The following is a 20,505-nucleotide window of genomic DNA, read 5'->3' on the forward strand; positions in this document are numbered from 1 at the left end:
CAAAACTTTACAATGTAATCCTGTGGGAAAAATATTCCGCAACGCAAGCAATTGAGAAATCTCTCTGATTTGCAGAATATTTTTCCTGTAGGATTACATTGTAAAGTTTTATGCTGCGTATTTTTAAGCTGTGGAAATACAAGGCAAATATGCCACATGTGACCCTTAGACAGTTTTGATAAATGAGACCTACTCTCACATGTAAACCGTGTACAAAGAGGCATACACAATATACCTAGCACATCCCCATGGTTTCTGTCTCAGGGCATGAACTTTAAGGACCATATCCTGACCGAGAATCTGTCTTGTAGTCGTTGGATTTCATTGATATATATATATATATATATATATATATATATATATATATATAGTCTATGTTTTGAGATGCTGCAGGCTATTGCACAACCCTTTTCGCATGTAGGTTCATCGCAACAATATTGTTCATCAAGAAGTCTCCTTGTTTATCAGTTGTTCCTCTTCCACGACAACCTTTGCTTGTCCCAACAAGTGAATTCAGTTGCATGTAATTACTCCTATGTGTGTCTCTAACCCTGGTTTAATAAATGCCCTTAGGTTTTACTTACCACAGGACAAGGCATATGTGTATTATGTGAATAGATTTTTGTCACCATATTCAGATAAAGATTTAGGAAAACCCTTGAGCAAAACATTGCGTGGGGTCTCTACCTTTTTAGAAAAAACATGCCGCAAATGAAACATAAAAATCTTTTCAGCTACAATGTATAAAAAGAATAAAAAATAATAGCACAATCACAGCAAAATAACCGTACCATGCACTGTCCGAATATAAACAACATGCAGTGTACAAAACTATACCACGGAAAAATCCAAATAACAGAGCTATATAGTGTCTAAATAATAATGCCATCAAGTGCATAAATAACAAAGACATACAGTACATGGCCTGACCCGCAATAACAGTTAGAGCCAAGCTTCAGGACTTTGTTTCTAGACCCAACTGTGAATCGTCCTGAGGAGGGTGGGAGAGACCTTCAGGGCATTTGCCCCTTTCTTCCTTCCCTATTATCCTGGGCCTGCATGTCACCCTTCTTTGTGGACTGTGAACACACCCAAGGTATTATTATTTATCCGCCCCCCTGTTATATGTCGTCTTTACTATGCCTGTATATAAGTCAACAATCTTACCCTAAATCAAAATATTCCCTTGTATTTTGTGTATAAAGCTGCACATAGACATGTGGTTCGATTTAGGATTTTGGAAACGGGCAGTATAGGTCTCTAGCAACTGCTCATCCTCAATGCCCCTACAGAATTAAAATATATTTTTAACTGATCATGTTAATAGAAGAGTCATTGTTTTATTCGTTGTCTGAAAGCTATTTTGTCAAACAGTAATTTTTTATATTTATGGCCATATAAACCCTGTTACAACTAGTTTGCAATAGCAGAGTGAAAAAAATAAAGTACAAATAGGCTTAATGAGGTTAATGCCCATTAAAATGAACTCCACCATAATATTTAGGATCAAGCTGGCACCTTTTCTGCCGATAGATTGACTTGAATAAGGTTTGGATTCAAAAAGAGGTTCACCTCAGAAGGACATTATACATTCTTCAAAATCTTTACGCCTCGTGTTCAAGTTATTCTGGCTTACTGTGGATTTATTTCAATAGATTTTGAGCAGGACACGTGTAATGGCGATGTTAAAAAGATATGATTTTTTTTTTAATATCTTGCCCACCCTATTGGTCTATAAAGCTAACCTAAGGCCATAGCTTCCGTCTGTTTCCTAAATAACTTTATTTTTTTATTTTTTTTTACCTTACAGAAACCATCAAGTAGGAAATCAGTCATCTACGGTGGACTCTTCATTTAGTCGAAGGGGAAGGCAGCTTCCACAGGTTCCTGTAAGAAGCAACAGTGTAGAACAAGGTAGCCCAAGTGACCAGCCACACTTGCAAACAGTGTTTTGTGTGTTTGTTTGTTCAATGAGTTTTGAAGTGGTGTGGATTGGTGTATTATTAATGTACTCACTGTGTTCTTTACCATTCAATGAATTTTTCATTCTCCGTGTAAAACTTCATGTAAAGTTTCGTGTCCAGTAATGGCTGCATTTTATATCTTTTACATACTGTGCATTTTTGTTGTGTTGGTTTTTGTGATATGCATTTAACATTACTAACCAATGTATTGCTAGTAAGACTTTACCTTGACCAAACCATGAACTTGATACAGAAGCAAATCGTGTATTACCGCTATGTATTATATAATATTGTAGTCACGGATTAACCATGTGAAATAATACTGACCTAAACCATGTTCTTGTTATATTGGAAAATATTTTGGTAGTATCAATATATAAGAATTTGATCAAATTTACAACTTGGTTTCCTTTTTCCGATGGGTTACGGCAATTCTAATGTCTAAAAAAAAAAAATGAAGCATAGTGTTCTTATTATAGATAATTCAATGTTTAGAACTATTTTATTTTGTTACTATTCTCAAGATGATTTACAAGAATCTCTACCTATACTGTTCAAATGGTGACTTACCCTCTGCTGTCTCGATATCACTTTACTGTAAAGCAACGCTGCAAAATACAGTATTTAAACAAACAGCATATATTTATTTATGTGATACGAAGAATTTTATTATGGATCGTTAAAATAACTTAAAATAGTACATGAAATATCACTGGGAGAAATGATTTATTTTGAGTGATGATCATCTAGTTAATATATGGAGTCAAGCATGTATGTAACACAAGCTGTAAGAATGTATACACGTCATACAGAGGCTTATAAAGCAAGACACAACATTTCAAAGTTTGATGACCTTAGTCCTCATATATCTGTCATATGCTGAAAGTTGGACATAAAGTGTGCATTACCCTTTATACTTAAGTCAAAATGTTGATGTCTCTTAGGTGTGCTGGTTATTAATGCTATGTCTTGTGTTCAATATAGATAGTGCTATTTAATGTTATATATAGGATAAATAGATAGATAGATAGATAGATAGATAGATAGATAGATAGATAGATAGATAGATAGATAGATAGATAGAGAGATAGAGAGGGAGGGAGAGAGAGATAGAGAGGGAGGGAGAGAGAGAGATAGATAGAGAGAGAGGGAGGGAGGGGGGGAGGGATAGAGAGAGAGAGAGAGAGAGAGAGAGAGAGAGGGATGGATGGATGGATAGATAGATAGATAGATAGATAGATAGGAAAAGAGAGGAAGCCTCCAGCTCACCTTGTATGTGGACTTGTACTGTTCACCGCGTACGGGTCCTCGTGTCGGCACACGATGAAAAGGTAGAAGAGAAGAGGAAATGGATCCAGCGCTGGTATTGGTAAAACGGAAACTTTTTCCACGTTTTATTGAGTCTTGTTAAAACAGTATCAAAGGGATGATATCCTGGCGTGCAGGGAGAGGTTTCAATGATATATAGAGCCTACGCGTTTCAGACGCCTCCTGCGTCCTTATTCATGGCTTAGATAGATAGATAGATATGAGATAGATAGATAGATAGATAGATAGATAGATAGATAGATAGATAGATAGATAGATAGATAGATTTTTTGCTAGGATTACAACAAACTTATGTAGGAAATAAATCATATAAATAGTTTGTATATTTCTATCTGATCATAGCTTGGCTGACTGTGTGCATGCGTGTGTGAGAATGTGTACCAAATGCTTCTATAGCCTCTATATATAAATTTAGGAGGAATTGCAGTTGTGGCAGATTGTTTTTTTTTCTCAATAATCAGCTCTGTTGTTCTCCTGTGCTACATATAAAGCTATTTTTTAAAACATGAGGGACTTTGATCAACTGCGGATATTTAGTGATAAAGATGCACAAATAACACAATGTTAAAAACAGTCAAATTGTACTTTATGTGTTAGAGCATCCAGTCTGTAAATATGTTGCCTGTTTATACTACAAATTGGATACTTCTCACTTTCTATAAAAAAAATAGTTTATTTTGTCTATAAACATTTGAAATGGGGGGTTCAATTAGTTTGTATTAAATAATGGTACTTTTGTTGCGCCGGTAACAAAATATAAAACTCTACAATGACCTTTTCTGTTTATCAATTATTTATGTGATACTTTGTTCATAAGTATGTGACCAATCCATTAAAGCAGTGAGTGCATCTAGCCCAAAACTTCTTCACAGATTCTGAGAAATGACAACATTAGTGTCTTAGTTTTATTTACTGTGGAGTTATATGTAGTTTTTTTATTCTTTTTATTTTTGCTTATGCTTTAAAAATGTTCTATCTATCTATCTATCTATCTATCTATCTATCTATCTATCTATCTATCTATCTATCTATCTATCTATCTATCTATCTATCTATCTCTCTATCTCTCTATCTATCTATCTATCTATCTATCTATCTATCTATCTATCTATCTATCTATCTATCTATCTATCTATCTATCTATCTATCTATCTATCTATCTATCTATCTATCTCTCTATCTCTCTATCTATCTATCTCTCTATCTATCTATCTATCTATCTATCTCTATACACACATATATATATATATATATTTTTATATATATATATATATATATATATATATATATATATATATATATATACCAGTAGAAAAAACGGCAGCACTCTGATTCAGTATATAGATTCCAGTAATACAGGGTGCCAGCTGATAGTCCCGATCCAAAGACCATACGTATATCCAAAAAGAAAGTTCAGCAGCACTCCAAAGATCCAAGTAAAAAAGTGAAGTTTATTGAGCCAACATGGCAATGCAACGTTTCCGTCCCACCTTGGGATGCTTGAGAAAGGTCCCAAGGTGGGACGGAAACGTTGCATTGCCATGTTGGCTCAATAAACTTCACTTTTTTACTTGGATCTTTGGAGTGCTGCTGAACTTTCTTTTTGGATATATATATATATATATATAACATTCTGTGACCAATCCATAAATAAGTGATTGCATTATAAATCCGCATATATTCCTAAAAAATGTTGAGTTGTAGTGAATTACAGTCTTTTATAAGCTTATAGACAGCTCTGATGGCTTAAAGGGGTTGTCTCGTTACAAAAACCAATGTCTGTATGCGCTATTAAGTTATATGGATATCATGGTGGGTGTTTCCCTGCTTGGAGAGCTGCTATGTAATTACATGGTTGGCCATTCTTTTTAATGGCCGGAATGTCATTCTATATTTCCCTTGCTGGTCTTATTGAGATAGCCCCTTTAAATGTTCCAAACACCTTGGCATCAAACAATCTTTTTCTGTTTTGCAACATTTTGAAACCTTCTAGGTGAACTTGGCATCTTTGAAAATGGCTTTGGAATTATTGGGTTGCAAATACAATTAGTGTACTGTGCACACCCTAAAATTTGCATGGCAATGATAGGACTGATGTGTTTACAGATCATTAGATGGATTCTTCAGTCCTGAGAACCACTAATATAAAGGCAGAATATTTTTGAAAATATTTCTTAGCAATGTATAAGTACTCAGGAAGGAGACTGGCAACGTCTCACCGTTTACAGTTCTTGCTTGAGCAATTTACTTGAAACTAATTAATTAAACTGATGGCTTGTTGACTTCACAGATGTGGGTAGTGATGTGCTACTGATCCTGAACAATCTTTTCCCTGTGAGAATTCTTCAAAATGCTAAATTAATTTTCCGGTTAAATAAAGAGTCCAGAGTTATTCCTCTATCTCCGCCTATATTATTTACTAATTGCTGCCACTTACTTTCATTCTGAAAGCATAGCTGCACCTTTGATAAGTCCATTTTTTAATCATCGATGTGTATGAGCTCGGTGCCGCCACTCGTAGGCTGTTAGAAAACTCAGTCTCAGATTCCATCAAAAATGGCAGATAACATATTCTGTTGTTTCTTCCAGTAAAAAGATGGACACCATGACGGAAACTCAACCGACCCCATTAAAGTCAATGGGTTCAGTGGGGCACCGTTGGCTCCTACCTTGCTTTGCATTTTTTTTTTATTATCTTGATTAGTAACATTTGCTTCTACATTCTGCTTAATTTAAGTGACACAGTACTGACTAGACAAGATGAAGAGTGCATCTTTTGTGAGTTGAGCCTTTAAATGTATTGTTAGTGGCGATAAAAATCCATTTTTATTTCAATACATTTATTAATAATGCTTTATTCAATTTAATACAATAATAATATATAGTCATTTAATAATAGTTAAAGGGGGATAAAACATTAGTGTGTTTAATACATAGGGATGCCACCAAGCCGGTAATCAGCTAGCCCAGTCAGTATTAGGCTGGGTTCACACGACCTATTTTCAGACGTAAACGAGGCATATTATGCCTCGTTTTACGTCTGAAAATAGGGCTACAATACATCGGCAAACATCTGCCCATTCATCTGAATGGGTTTGCCGACGTACTGTGCAGACGACCTGTCATTTACGCGTCGTCGTTTGACAACGGTCAAACGACGACGCGTAAAAATACAGCCTCGTCAAAAGAAGTGCAGGACACTTCTTTCAGACGTAATTTGAGCCGTTCTTCATTGAACTCAATGAAGAGCAGCTCAAAATTTACGGCTGTCAGAGAAGCCTCGCAAAATGCGAGGAGGAGCAATTACGGCTGAAACGAGGCAGCTGTTTTCTCCTGAAAACAGTCTGTAATTTCAGCCGTAAATGACAGCTAGCGTGTGCACATACCCTTACACTGGGAGGCGGTAAAAGTTAAATCATTTTTACCAACAATCGCAAGTATTTGTGCATAACAAGACGTAGTGAAGTCACTTCTTTTTTGGATTGGATACTCCTACCTTGCCAGGCCACCAAGCCCTGAGAACATCAGCAGTGCTAGGACTAGGTCTAGTGCGAGATTGGCGCTGGTGTGAGACTGCATTGGCAAGGGAAGAGAGAGCCAGAGACACTAAAGGCCCTATTACACCGGCCGATTTAAGCCAGTTCAGCGAGCGCCGATCATCGAGACATGTCGTTGATTGGCGCTCGTTTGCTCCTGTCACAAGGAGCTATGTATGGTGACGAGCCCTCGTTATTCCGATCGCTCGTCCCCATACATTATTATCATGTCGGCAGCGCGTATCCCTGTTTACACAGTGAGATGTGCTGCAGACAACGATAATATTTTACTTTTTTAAAACAATACGATCAGCCGATGAACGAGCGTTCGCTCGTTCATCTGCTGATCGCTGCCCTATTTACAACGGGTAATTATCGACAACAAGCGTTCTATGACCACTTTTCTGCCCGATAATTGCCCAGTGTAAAACCCCTTTTACAATGAGCTGCCGGACATGTACACACTCCCTGCCTGCCTGCCCCCAGATGTGGCAATTCCCTTAGTAGAAGACTGATGTAGCATTGTCAGACACCGAGTGATGTCCTTAGGCCAGCCCATCCTGCTACAATTGATGTTACTACTGTGCACTATGTACGCATAATATCTTTACATTTACATCTCATTTGTTTAGAAAATTGTAAGAGCACTACACCAACAAAGTACTATTTTTAGTTATTAATTAATACCCGTAGAGAATTTTTTTAATATAAGATTCATGAATTCTGCTATTTTCATTTTAAAGTATGTGTTCTAACAAGTCATTGTTATACAACTTGTCATTTATGCTGGCTGTGTCTTTGCGAATGATTCCATCAAAGTGTATAGAGTACACCTGTAAATCGGTTACAACTGATACAATAATAGAAAACCTTTGTGTATTCTTTAGGTTGCGACATTTCATATGGCTGTATATAGTTATAGAAGTGGTCTCAGAAATTGCTATCTGCTTTAAAGGGCTTGTTATAAGTTAGAAAAACATAGCTATTTTCTTCCACAAACAGCACCACACCTGTCCATAAGTTGTGTCTGGTATTGCAGCTTAGCTCCAATGGAGTGAATGGAGCTGAGCTGCAATACCACACACAACCTGTGCACAGGTGTGGCACTGTTTTTGGAAGAAAACAGGCAGGTATTTCTAAGGCCCCATGCCCACGACCGTGTCCGTAATCATGGTCCGTGATTACTGGCACGGCCGGCCGTGGACAGCCGTCCGCATTTGCGGGGCGTGCTCTCATTATAAAATTGGGAGCACGGTCCGTAAAATGAAAAAATAGGACATGTCCTATTTTTTAGGGAAGGTTTCTATGGCACAGAAGGTTTCTACAGCAACTTTTAAATATAGGGGAAGGTGTCCATCAGCCGTAGAAATTAATGGGTCCGTAATTACGGACTGTAATTATGATCCGTAATTACGGACTAAATCTACGGTGGTGTGCATGGGGCCTTAATCCTGTACTACCCCTTGAAGAAATCAGGTTTAAAACATAGTATATGGCACATTAGGGTCATACCAATTATACCTTTGCTTGTGGCAGTAAACCCCCTTTAGGCTGGGTTCACCTGGAGTTTTTTGCCGATTTTAGCTGCGTTTTTCACCCGCAGTAATTGAGTGCCGCGGCAAAAAACGCCACGAAATACGGTTCTTCTGCCTCCCATTGATGTCAATGGGAGGTCAGAAGCGTAAACGCCCGAAGATAGGGCATGTCCCTTCTTTTTCCGCGAGACGGTTTTTCAACTCGCAGAAAAAAAAGCACCTCAGCCTCTCATTGAAATCAATGGGAGGCATTTTCGGCCATTTTTTGGCGCGTTTTCTGCGTCAAATAACTCTGTGTGAACTGGCCCTTAGAATCTCCTTTACTTGTTTATTTGTGATATACTTAAATATTTAAGCTCAGTATATCGTTGTACTGAAATGTCGAGCAGTCTTTAGAAGTGGGGTGGGTCTGATAGTAAAAGTGTTGCCCATGGCATCTATAATCCGATTTTATCCTTTATAGAATAGCATTGAGATGAAAGTAGCTCAGTCCCCCCTCATTCAGCCAGAGCAGAGAGCCGCTAAGAAAAAGCAGCTCTCACTTTGTCGGACTCGGGTCAGCCAAGTATTACACGGTCAGCCATACTTTTTTATGGCCAGCCAGCTTGGCGCCTTTTGAAAAAAAAGTTGTCTTGATGAGTGTCAAGTAGGAGAACTATCTGCTAACAGTCTCTACATTTAGGATATATATTATACCAAGTATCCAAAATATTGTATTTTATTCTACATTTTAATTTTATGTTTCCAGTGTTATTCTATTTAAATAACAATGTTTAAGGATCTCTATTTACTATATGCCTGTTCTTGGCAATGTTCTCTTGTCAAATCACTCAATATGATGTCTTGTAGACTGGTACAGTGACACACACACACACACACACACACACACACACACACACATATATATATATATATATATATATATATATAATTTTTTTTATATATATATATATTTTTATATATATATATATATATATATATATATATATATATATATATATATATATATATATATATATATATACACACACATATCCACATATGTTGTTATGACATTTGTTATACTGCTCGGTGATGTAGGTTAGGACTATGCCGTTGGCTAGTTTACAGAATGTCTCGGTGTAGTAGAGATTAGTGAAATGGCTAGATCTCTAATTGTTTAGTGAGACTCCCCTTGAGTACGCCCTCGTTTTATATAATTCATGCTGTTATAATTTACCACAAACAATACTTAATGGAAAATAGTTTGCTTGCTGCGTTAAATTACCATCTCTATTTTACAGTTAGTTACTATATTAGTCAATGTGCAATGCTGGCATCATTTAATACCTCTTAGAAATATACTTTTTGATCTGTAGTCGTGATGTTGTTTGGTTCTCAATGTGTAGTGGAGAATGTTACATTAAATGTTTGAATAGCATGGTCTTTATATCTCTGCATGTCGTGTCAATTTCCGCATGTTCTCAATAAATTTCTTGATGTTTTGTAACACCCATGCTTTAATTGTGTCATTTTACATAGAATAATAGAACTCCTGATAAACTTGTGTCATTCGATAAAAGGAACAAACTTTAGTATGAACAGCATTGCAATAACTAAAAAGATAAACTATGAATTTGATAGCACATTATTTTATAACATTTTTTTGTTAATATGTTTAAAAGGAAAACTGCAACAAAATTGTACATATAGCCAAATACAAACGACGATATTTAAAGTACAAAGAAAACTCCACTTTTAGGGTATGTGCACACACACTAATTACGTCTGTAATTGACGGACGTATTTCGGCCGCAAGTACCGGACGGAACACAGTGCAGGGAGCCGGGCTCCTAGCATCATACTTATGTACGATGCTAGGAGTCCCTGCCTCATGTTTTCAGTACGGGACAGTTGTCCTGCAGCGAGGCAGGGACTCCTAGCATCGTACATAAGTATGATGCTAGGAGCCCGGCTCCCTGCACTGTGTTCCGTCCGGTACTTGCGGCCGAAATACGTCCGTCAATTACGGACGTAATTAGTGTGTGTGCACATACCCTCACATTAATGTTACATCTCACAGTTTAAATCTACATAATTTTTAATGTATGACTTTATTCTCCATTCACACAGAAAGTTAAAGTCAGAATTTTTCTGTTCTAATGTTATCAGAGAGCAGTGTGTTGTAAGAACTCAGATGGTAGTTATACAGGTAGAACTAAGGGTCAATTTACACGGCCCGAGCGCCAATCAACGAGACAGCTCATTGATCGACGCTCGTTTGCTCCTTTCGCATGAAGCAGTGATTGATTATGTATGGGGAGGAGTAATCGTTACTATGATTGTTAATCCCTATACATTTCCATTATGTCGGCAGCACATCTCCCTGTTTACACAGGGTAATGATCGGGAATGAGCGTTCATATGAATGCTCGTTTCCCTGATCATTTCCACATGTAAAAGGACCTTAAGCTGTTAGAGCTAAAAGGCTTTTAAAGTGGTTGTCTAGTTAAGAAAACACTCTATTAGGGACTCCTGTGTTAATAATAGGGGAGTCCCTCATTCATTGTTTCCATCGATTAGCCGGAGCAGAAAGCAACCACTTTCTGCAGAAACACATCCAGGCAGCATGTAATACTTCATGTACCATGTGGTGGCGCTGCACCAAAACTGAACTCGCAGTAATGGGAGACCCTGTGATCAGCATTTTTTTTTTTTTTTGGGGGGGGGGGGTGTTTAGTAAAAGTGGATTGTCCAACTCCTATGGCAAGTAGCAGAATTTAAAAAAACAATTGTATATAAATGGAGGCATGGAAACACAAAATAACTCAACATCAGTAGAAATTAAAGTATTAGCAAAGTTATGTTGTTTTCAACTGTGAAGTGTTGTTAAAAGTAAAATTACCATGAGACCTTCGAACGTTCACTTAGATGATATATCTGAATTTCCAGAACTTCTGTGTGTGTTACTTCATTTCATTCTTGTTGTAGTTTTTCTTTATTTCATATTCTGTGTGTCTAATAAATTGACCATACTACTTTGTTTTTTCTTAGAGCATATTGTATTGCTTTTCTCATTTGTCTTATATAGCACATATTTGTCTAATGTATACTCTGCTGATTTCTTTCTTTTGTTTCTCATCATACTATGCATTATATCATTGAAGAACGAGAGAGTTATAGCTCATCCTCAACAGGTAAATATGAATCAATATTGAATGTCTTTAAGTCAGTGTAATGTAGCAGAAATTCATTATAAACCAACCATTTATTGTCCATTGTTGGACTACCTGAGAGATCGATCGGGTGCTAGTGGATTATATTTAGTCTTTACTATAACAGTTTTGATAAATGAGGTCCTAATGTGTACATCTTTATTTAGGCTAAAGCTGGCCATAGATTTCAGAGAACTACAGTTCGGCTGACAGCTATTTCTACCAACTCCCCCATACACACGCATTATCGGCTCGTCCAAGCATGCATGGGTTCTCAATAGGGAGAAGGAGTAAAGCTGATGCCAGACTTCTCTGGCAGCGGCTTATCTCCGTGCAAACATACCTGACCCTTCTCTCCCCTGAGATCTCCTGTCAGGGCAGAGTCGGAAAACACCCACTCTCATTAGATGGTCAGCCAGTCCCTGCGGGACTTGCATCTAATGTGTATGGCCACCTTAAGGCTCCAAGGTGATTTTTGGTTTCTTGTTACTCTTGTTAAAATTGTGGTGCGCTTATTGTTTTTCTATAGGAGAAAATTCTGCGTGACAATTGCTAGAATTTTGACATGGCCGACCTTTTCCCTATAGGGAAACATTAAGGTTGAGCAAGACTCGTAGTAACTCATGATTTTACTGCAACCATTACGGGAACAAATGACGCCGTTGAGCCCTAAGGCTGGGTTCACACGACCATGTTACTTCCGTAATGTACGGAACGTATTTCGGCCGGAAAACCCGGACCGAACACAGTGCAGGGAGTCGGGCTCCTAGCATCATACTTATGTACGATGCTAGGAGTCCCTGCCTCTGCGTGGAACTACTGTCCCGTACTGTAATCATGATTACAGTACGGGACAGCTGTCCTGCAGCGAGGCAGGGACTCCTAGCGTCGTACATAACTATGATGCTAGGAGCCCGGTTCCCTGCACTGTGTTCGGTCCGGGTCTTCCGGCCGAAATACCTTCCGTACATTACGGACGTAACATGGTCGTGTGAACCCAGCCTTAGCCTTAACTTAAAATTGGAAGCCCTAGCACTATACATTACTCGGAACTATTTTTGTGTGAAACGTCAAGACTATCCAAGACACACTATATGACACTATGACAAAAAAATTGAATCATCAATGATAATATGTCCAACATCTTGGTTAACCAGATTAGGAAAGAAAAAAATATATTTCTCACATTTTATTAGATGGCTTCTCATTCCTTTTAAAATATTGTTATGAGACCTCATTAACATTTTCATTTTTTGGGATAGATGTAGAAGTTTAATTTTATCACTGGTGGAGGTTTTGCACAACGATCAAAACTCAAAATCAATGGATTGAATTTATAACTTTTAGTACAATAAACTACAAAAATCAATAGCACAAACATAAACTATGTATTATTGCCTGAAAATGCATTTAATAACACACTCAGTCCAAATGGCTACATATTAAAGATATGGGTAACGGAAGAAAGAAGTTGAGATCCAGCGCACAAATGTGTTAAAATGGAATCCAGTTCCAATTTTATTGGAAAAACAGCATAAAACAGGGAGTCTTATTCCCCAGTGGGTAGGGTGGATATAGGTAGAAGAAAAATGAAAGCGTAGCCTACGCGTTTCAGACGATAGCCTCGTCCTTAGTCATGGCTGAGAATGAAAGATTTGACAGCTGAGGTTGGAGCTATATCCGGTTCCCGACACGTGAAAATAGATTGCGGCTCAACACACAAGTCGAGTGGAACGCTAACCATATGATTGGACTGAATTTACTATTTATCCAGTATTAATTTCTACAACTGGGAATATAATGGAGTAGTCTACCTCTTGAGAATCATTTAATGGTAGATGAATAATTACAATACGTGTCAGTTGCCGACAAATAAGTAACCAGGGACGCGCGAATGCCTGAGAACATGACAACGCGATCAACTCCCGTTAAATACATGGTTACTTTGTATATTTATTCCCACAGTATTTTTAATATCAATTTCTGTCCCGGGGAAAGAAATACCTAATGAATAGTGATATTTACTGGTTTTACACTAGAGATAGCTCCTGTTAACACATCTCAGCTTGTCAAAAATATAACGGAAGGAAGGAAAATGAATGTGAAAGGGTGCTTATAATACAGAATGAAAAAGAATAGTTAAAATAGATAAAAAGTGACAAACATTGGTTTGAATGCTTATGATGGACTGCTGAATATATGTACACCTAGGACACTTAGACAAAAAGTCTAAGTGTCCTAGGTGTACATATATTCAGCAGTCCATCATAAGCATTCAAACCAATGTTTGTCACTTTTTATCTATTTTAACTATTCTTTTTCATTCTGTATTATAAGCACCCTTTCACATTCATTTTCCTTCCTTCCGTTATATTTTTGACAAGCTGAGATGTGTTAACAGGAGCTATCTCTAGTGTAAAACCAGTAAATATCACTATTCATTAGGTATTTCTTTCCCCGGGACAGAAATTGATATTAAAAATACTGTGGGAATAAATATACAAAGTAACCATGTATTTAACGGGAGTTGATCGCGTTGTCATGTTCTCAGGCATTCGCGCGTCCCTGGTTACTTATTTGTCGGCAACTGACACGTATTGTAATTATTCATCTACCATTAAATGATTCTCAAGAGGTAGACTACTCCATTATATTCCCAGTTGTAGAAATTAATACTGGATAAATAGTAAATTCAGTCCAATCATATGGTTAGCGTTCCACTCGACTTGTGTGTTGAGCCGCAATCTATTTTCACGTGTCGGGAACCGGATATAGCTCCAACCTCAGCTGTCAAATCTTTCATTCTCAGCCATGACTAAGGACGAGGCTATCGTCTGAAACGCGTAGGCTACGCTTTCATTTTTCTTCTACCTATATCCACCCTACCCACTGGGGAATAAGACTCCCTGTTTTATGCTGTTTTTCCAATAAAATTGGAACTGGATTCCATTTTAACACATTTGTGCGCTGGATCTCAACTTCTTTCTTCCGTTACAATTTCATCAGCGTGTGCCGACACGAGGATCCGTGCGCATCAGGCATTCTGTTATTCTTCTGCCTCAAGGTGAGCTGGAGGTTCCCTCCTATTTACTTTCTTCCAAAGATATGGGTAGATAGTGGCAAAACTAATGGTGCTGATCAAATTAAGGCCTCATTTACACGAGCGTAATATACGCGCGTGCGACGCGCGTGCTTTTCACGCGTGTGGTACGCACCTATATTACTCTATGGGGCAGTTTAGACGATGCGTGAATTTTGCGCAGCGTGAGTGCGTTGCGTAAAACTCACGACATGTTCTATAATCGTGCGTTTTTCGCGCATCCACGCACCCATTGAAGTCAATGGGTGCGTGAAAACCACGCATGCCGCACGGAAGCACTTCCGTGCGAACTGCGTGATTCGCGCAAGAGCTGTCAAAAGGATGAATGTAAACAGAAAAGCACCACGTGCTTTTCTGTTTACAAACATCCAAACGGAGTGTCAAATTAGAGATGAGCGCACCGAACTTCACCGGGTTCGGCCGAACTCGTTTTGACCGAACCCGGCAAAAAATGTTCGGGTACGCGACGTCAGGAGACAGTCACTGCCCACGGTGCTGAAAGACTTAAACTGTTTCAGCACCATGGACAGTGACTTTCGATCACAATATACATATACGTGTAAAAAAAAACAGAAGTTCGGACTTACCGATAAGTCCCGGCTCCTTCCTCCAGTCCGACCTCCCGGGATGACAGTTCAGTCCAAGTGACAGCTCCAGCCAATCACAGGCCAAGCACAGGCTGCAGCCAATCACAGGCTGCAGCGGTCTCATGGACTGCCGTGTCATCCTGGGAGGTGGGGCCGGACGACAAGAGAGGGACGCGTCACCAAGGCAACGGCCGGGAGACCGGACTGGAGGAAGCAGGCAGTTCATGGTAAGTTTGAACGTCTTTCTTTATTCACAGTTTGGTGTATATTGTGATCGGCATTCACTGTCGAGGGTGCTGAAAGAGTTACTGCCGATCAGTTAGCTCTTTCAGCACCTTGGACAGTGACGGGCGTCGACTAGCCTCATCTCTATGATGGCGGCTGCGCGAAAATCACGCAGCCGCGCATCATACACGGATGACACACGGAGCTGTCAAGTGCCTTTTGCGCACGCAAAACGCAGCGTTTTTTGCGCGCGCAAAACGCACACGCTCGTGTAAATCAGGCCTAAGGGTATGTTCACACAGAGTTTTTGGACGCGGAAACCGCTCCACAAAACTCGCCACAAAACAGCCGAAAATGCCTCCCATTGATTTCAATGGGAGGCTGAGGCGTTTTTTTCCTGCGAGCAGAAAAACCGGCTCGCGGGAGAAAGAAGGGACATGCCCTATCTTCACGCGTTTATGCTTCTGACCTTCCATTGAGATCAATGGGAGTCAGAAGAACCGTATTTCGTGGCGTTTTTTTCCGAGGCGCTCAATGGCCTTTGGCGAAAAACGCCGTGAAAATCGGCGTGCAGGCAGAGGAAAATCTGCCTCAAACTTCCAAACTGAATTTTGAGGCAGATTTTCCACCTGCAAAAAACTCTGTGTGAATCCGGCCTAAAAGGGTTTTCTGGTTCTATGTAAATAAATCTTACTCACTGTATAATTAAAAAGTTTCTAATATACTTTGTGTTTCAGTTCTTCATCACTTTAAAGACACTAGTTTGCTGTCACTGAATTAGAACAACTATTGGTTACAATCAGAGACAGCAAACTGGTGCATACCTAGTCCTGATCCCAGCTGAGAAGTAGAACAATTGTATCTAGTCTAGGTAATGGTCTGTGAGCTAAACATATCATCAGCTGCACAAATCTCTCTGATGCTTTGCTATGATGATGTGTCCAGTGTGAAACTCAGAATTTTTAGCTTACGGAGTGTTTTCATTCACTGACAGCAAACAAGTATCCTGAAACTAGTGAAGAATTGAAACACAAAAGTTATTAGAAATGTATATGAGCGAGACATGACAAACGACCCAAATCCAGTAGAACTTAAACCACATACCTGACTTCTACCATGTCACCATTTTGAGCTGGGCTGTTTCATTGCAATAATGATAAAAACTCAGACAACCAATAAAAGTGTAAAGTTATTAAATCAAGAAGAAAAGTAGGTGAGTTGCAATGTCCAGTGCTGAATCTCTTCTTCTTTTAAAGGCCTTGTTTAGGGTCCTTTTACATAAGCATATAAAGTGGCCGTAATGAGCGCCGACCAAAGATAGCAATGAATGATCGAGAGGGGATTCGCACGTACGAACGATCGTTAGCGAACTTGTTTGTTTGAACCCCCTCTCATAGACATTACATTATTGTCAGCAGCAAACACCCTGTTTTCATGATGGGGTGTGCTTCTGACAAACGATAATTATAATGACCACATAAAAGATGCGATCCATCATAAACAATCATTTTGTTTTTTCGTTTTACCGGCGGACATGTTTACTCTGGGCAATGAAATGGCCTTTAACTCCTTAACGACATGCCACGTACATGTACATGGAAGCTGTAAATGGAATGTATAGAGCGGGCTCACGGTTTGATATCGCTCCATGCTTAGCGGGTGACGGCTGTGTAATACAGCCGACACCTTACTGCAACGGGCAAAATCAAAGATCACTTTAACTCCGCCTGTTGAACCCCTTAGATGCCGCAGGAAACCCCGTCCGCAGCATTTAGAGAGTTAGAGTCAGGGGTGCGGCCCCCTCCAACGTGCCATCGACCTCCCCACAACACGATCGCGGGTTCCTGATGGTCGCCTATTAAAGGCCCCCAGGTTTGCCAATTTTGTACTCCTATGAAGCCCTACCTCTGGCAGAAATTCAAAGGAGACTGTCAGTATAGGGACTAATTAAAAAAAAAAAAGCTAAAAACAGTTAAATAAGGTTTTTTTAATGTTCCAAAAAAAAAGTATTGAAAGTTCAAAAAAAAAAAAAACTTTCCCATTTTTTTTTCTCTAGAGTAATGATAATGTTAAAAAAAGATAACAAAACTGGTATCGCCGCATCCATAAAAGTCTGAACTATTACAAAATAGCATTGTTAAACCCGCTCGGTGAATACGGTAAAAAAAAAAACACTACATAAAACACCCAAATTGCTGTTTTTTGGCCACCTTAGCTGTTCCAAAAAATTTAATAAAAGTGGCGTGTAACCCAAAGTGGTACCAATATAAACTACAGCTTGCCCCGCAAAAAATAAGCCCTCACGTCGCTCAATCGACGGAAAAATAAAAAAGTCTCTCACAAAACAATTTTTTTAAGCAAATCATTTTTTTTTTTTATAAAAGTGATAAAACATTACAAAACATGTCGTTTTTACTGCCTGATGGACATTGTAAAATCTAAACCCCGAAAAATGGCGTAATCTCTGTTTTTTGCACATTTTACCCCACAAATATTTTTTTTCCCATTTCCTAGTACATTATGTGGTACAATAAATGTTGCCATGAAAACCTGCAACTTGTCCCTCATACAGCTATGTCAACGAAAAAATAAAAAAGCTATGGCTTTTGGAAGGTAGGGAGGAGAAAACGAGAATGAAAAAACGAAAATTGGCCGTGTCCTTAAACGCATATTCTCGGTAGAAACTAGACATTGTCCTACTGTAGTTTTCCATAAAATATACATAACTGATGAAAAACATATTTCTATCAGCATTTAGAGGGGTTTTCCAGTCATAAAGAAATGTTGGCCTATCCTCAGGATAAGTCATCAATATCTGATCGATCAGGGTCCGACTCCCGCCACCCCTGCCGATCAGCTGTTTTGAAGGGGCTGCAGCACTTGTATGAGCGCTGCTTCCCCTTCATAACCTTTACTTCTCACACTATCGCCGATACAATTGTAGCTGCGGTTTACAGTATTACATCCTTCTCCCATTGGAGAGCTGCCGCCCCTTCTAAACAGCTGATCGGCAGGAGTGTCGGGAGTGAGACCCCGACCGATCAGACCATCAATTTTTTGGGACTGGAAACCCCATTTTTCAGATGTTTTATCCCCAGTGTAGATGGTAGGTTAAGATTACATGTCCTAACTCATTGAAGGTTTAAACTGGGCTGTATTTCAAGTTTTAGTCCTGGAAAACACTAATAAGCTGGGCTTATCTCTTACAACACATAGAGAAGTTTTTTACAAGCTGACTTCCAAAAGCACTTTTTCTTGTAATGTTAATATTCGACATAAATATTGGCTCCAGTTTTTGTTCAGGTCACTTCTGGAATTACACCTTAAAGGGGTTATCTGGGGACCGAAAAGTATTAGCAGGGTGCTCACTGCAGTATGTAAACACTCTTGCTAATATACATTCTGGTCCCCCGTTGCACTGATTATGAGATTTTAATAGATTTTACAGCGCTGGCAGGGGATCGGCACAGTCTTCCTTCATGACGACACGACCCTTCCTCATGTGACTGGCCCCGTTGTACTCTATGTCATTGCTGTAGCAGTAGTACAGCGATTACATAGAGTACAGCGACGGGGCCGTCACATAACGACGAGTCGTGTTGTCATAAAGGAAGAATGTGCCGGTCCCCTGCCAGCACTGCAAAAATCTCAGAATCAGCATGACGGGGGACCAGAATGTATATTAGCAAGCGTACTCACATACTGCAGTGAGTACCCTGCTAATACTTTTTGGTCCCCACATAACCCCTTTAAAGGCATTCTATCACCAGTCAGACCACTTTCCCCTTTTATGATGGGGTGATGTTGTTGGGCCTTGGTATCCAGAGCAAAATTTCACTTTTTAAAATGCTGCATCCTTAAGCAAATGTATTTCTTTCTCTCTTAGTCTACCCCAATGTTATTTTTTATTTTTTTACAGGACATCTTTTTATTATTTACAATTAGAGCTGATAGTATTTCATTTTGTGGGTGTTATTTAAGCCATAATCGTCAGAAACTGTACCGTACTTCAGTTTTTGTTATCGCACTAGCTGAACGGCACCCTGTACTTATGTTTGGTGCCCTATTCAACGCGTGCGTCTCATGCTAATTATGGCACTCCATGGCCTGATTGGACAAAAGGCACCACGTGTTCACCTATAAAAGTTGCTTTTTTATAAATCGGAGACAGATTCTCTTTATGCACATATCATTTCATATTTGCTGATCTGTCTGAAAAGAAAACCTTAGTGTATCTATGTGGTGTAATCTTTTGTTAAATGTCTTAAGACTATGCACCTATACAAAATTTTCAGTTTGTAAGAATATGTTGTAACATCCAGAAGCACTACTATTACTCTATAGTAAATGATCTGCTTTCCATAACTGAATTTCCACCTGGTATACAGTACCTTACTCCATTACAAAGGCTAACCAAAACCATACTCCTGCGTTTGGGAGTTATGCATGCTTATGAATTATGTACTTGTTTAGAGAACTGTGAACCATTTTTGAAATGTTATTTTTGTGGAACTAAAAATAGTATTTTAGTGTAGTATCTGCAGTATCAGTTTTCATTACATGTTATTTTACTAATTGTTTTTGTTGCTTTCATTGGGCAATAGGATATTTATATGGTGTGCAATGGCTCAAATGAAAGTGAGCAAATACCTTACATCTGTCAATTTTATCTGTTTAGCATCTTCCATGACAAAGAGCAAAATGGTGTACCCAAATAAGGGCTATCTTTTTGCAATAAATCCCTAAAAATGATTGAAATTACAGAAAGCAAAGTCACAACATTTTTCAGGTCTTCATTTTTTCCATTCAAAAGAACAGTGGCCTCAATATGTATGTTGTATCTGTCATCTATCGTTTTTGTCTATGATTCATTTAGGCAGTATCATTGAATGAAATGTTCCATTACAGTTTGCAGGCCTGCATGCCATTAAAAAAGGTAGAACGAATTGTGCATAGAATATTAATTTGTATATCTTTAGTAGTCCAGATACCTAAATCATACTTCGTAATTTCAGCTTTTATTATTTTAAACTCT

The 20,505-nt window shown here is 38.7% G+C and overlaps 1 protein-coding gene across 12 annotated transcripts in view; it reads left to right on the plus strand.

Moving 5' to 3' along the window:
* Positions 1-20,505, plus strand: part of RIMS1 (regulating synaptic membrane exocytosis 1) — a 318,140-nt gene that overhangs the window by 198,781 nt on the left and 98,854 nt on the right. For 8 of the 12 annotated variants that reach the window (XM_075862029.1, XM_075862016.1, XM_075862017.1 and 5 more), the window contains 2 exons: positions 1,811-1,914; positions 11,511-11,540. In XM_075862029.1, coding sequence (XP_075718144.1) covers positions 1,811-1,914; positions 11,511-11,540 — 134 coding nt within the window. The remainder of the gene's footprint in view (positions 1-1,810; positions 1,915-11,510; positions 11,541-20,505) is intronic. The other 4 variants (XM_075862025.1, XM_075862026.1, XM_075862018.1 and 1 more) reach the window with 1 other exon arrangement.

The sequence above is a fragment of the Rhinoderma darwinii genome, chromosome 4 (assembly GCF_050947455.1).
Source record: "Rhinoderma darwinii isolate aRhiDar2 chromosome 4, aRhiDar2.hap1, whole genome shotgun sequence".
Classification (NCBI taxonomy): domain Eukaryota; kingdom Metazoa; phylum Chordata; class Amphibia; order Anura; family Rhinodermatidae; genus Rhinoderma; species Rhinoderma darwinii.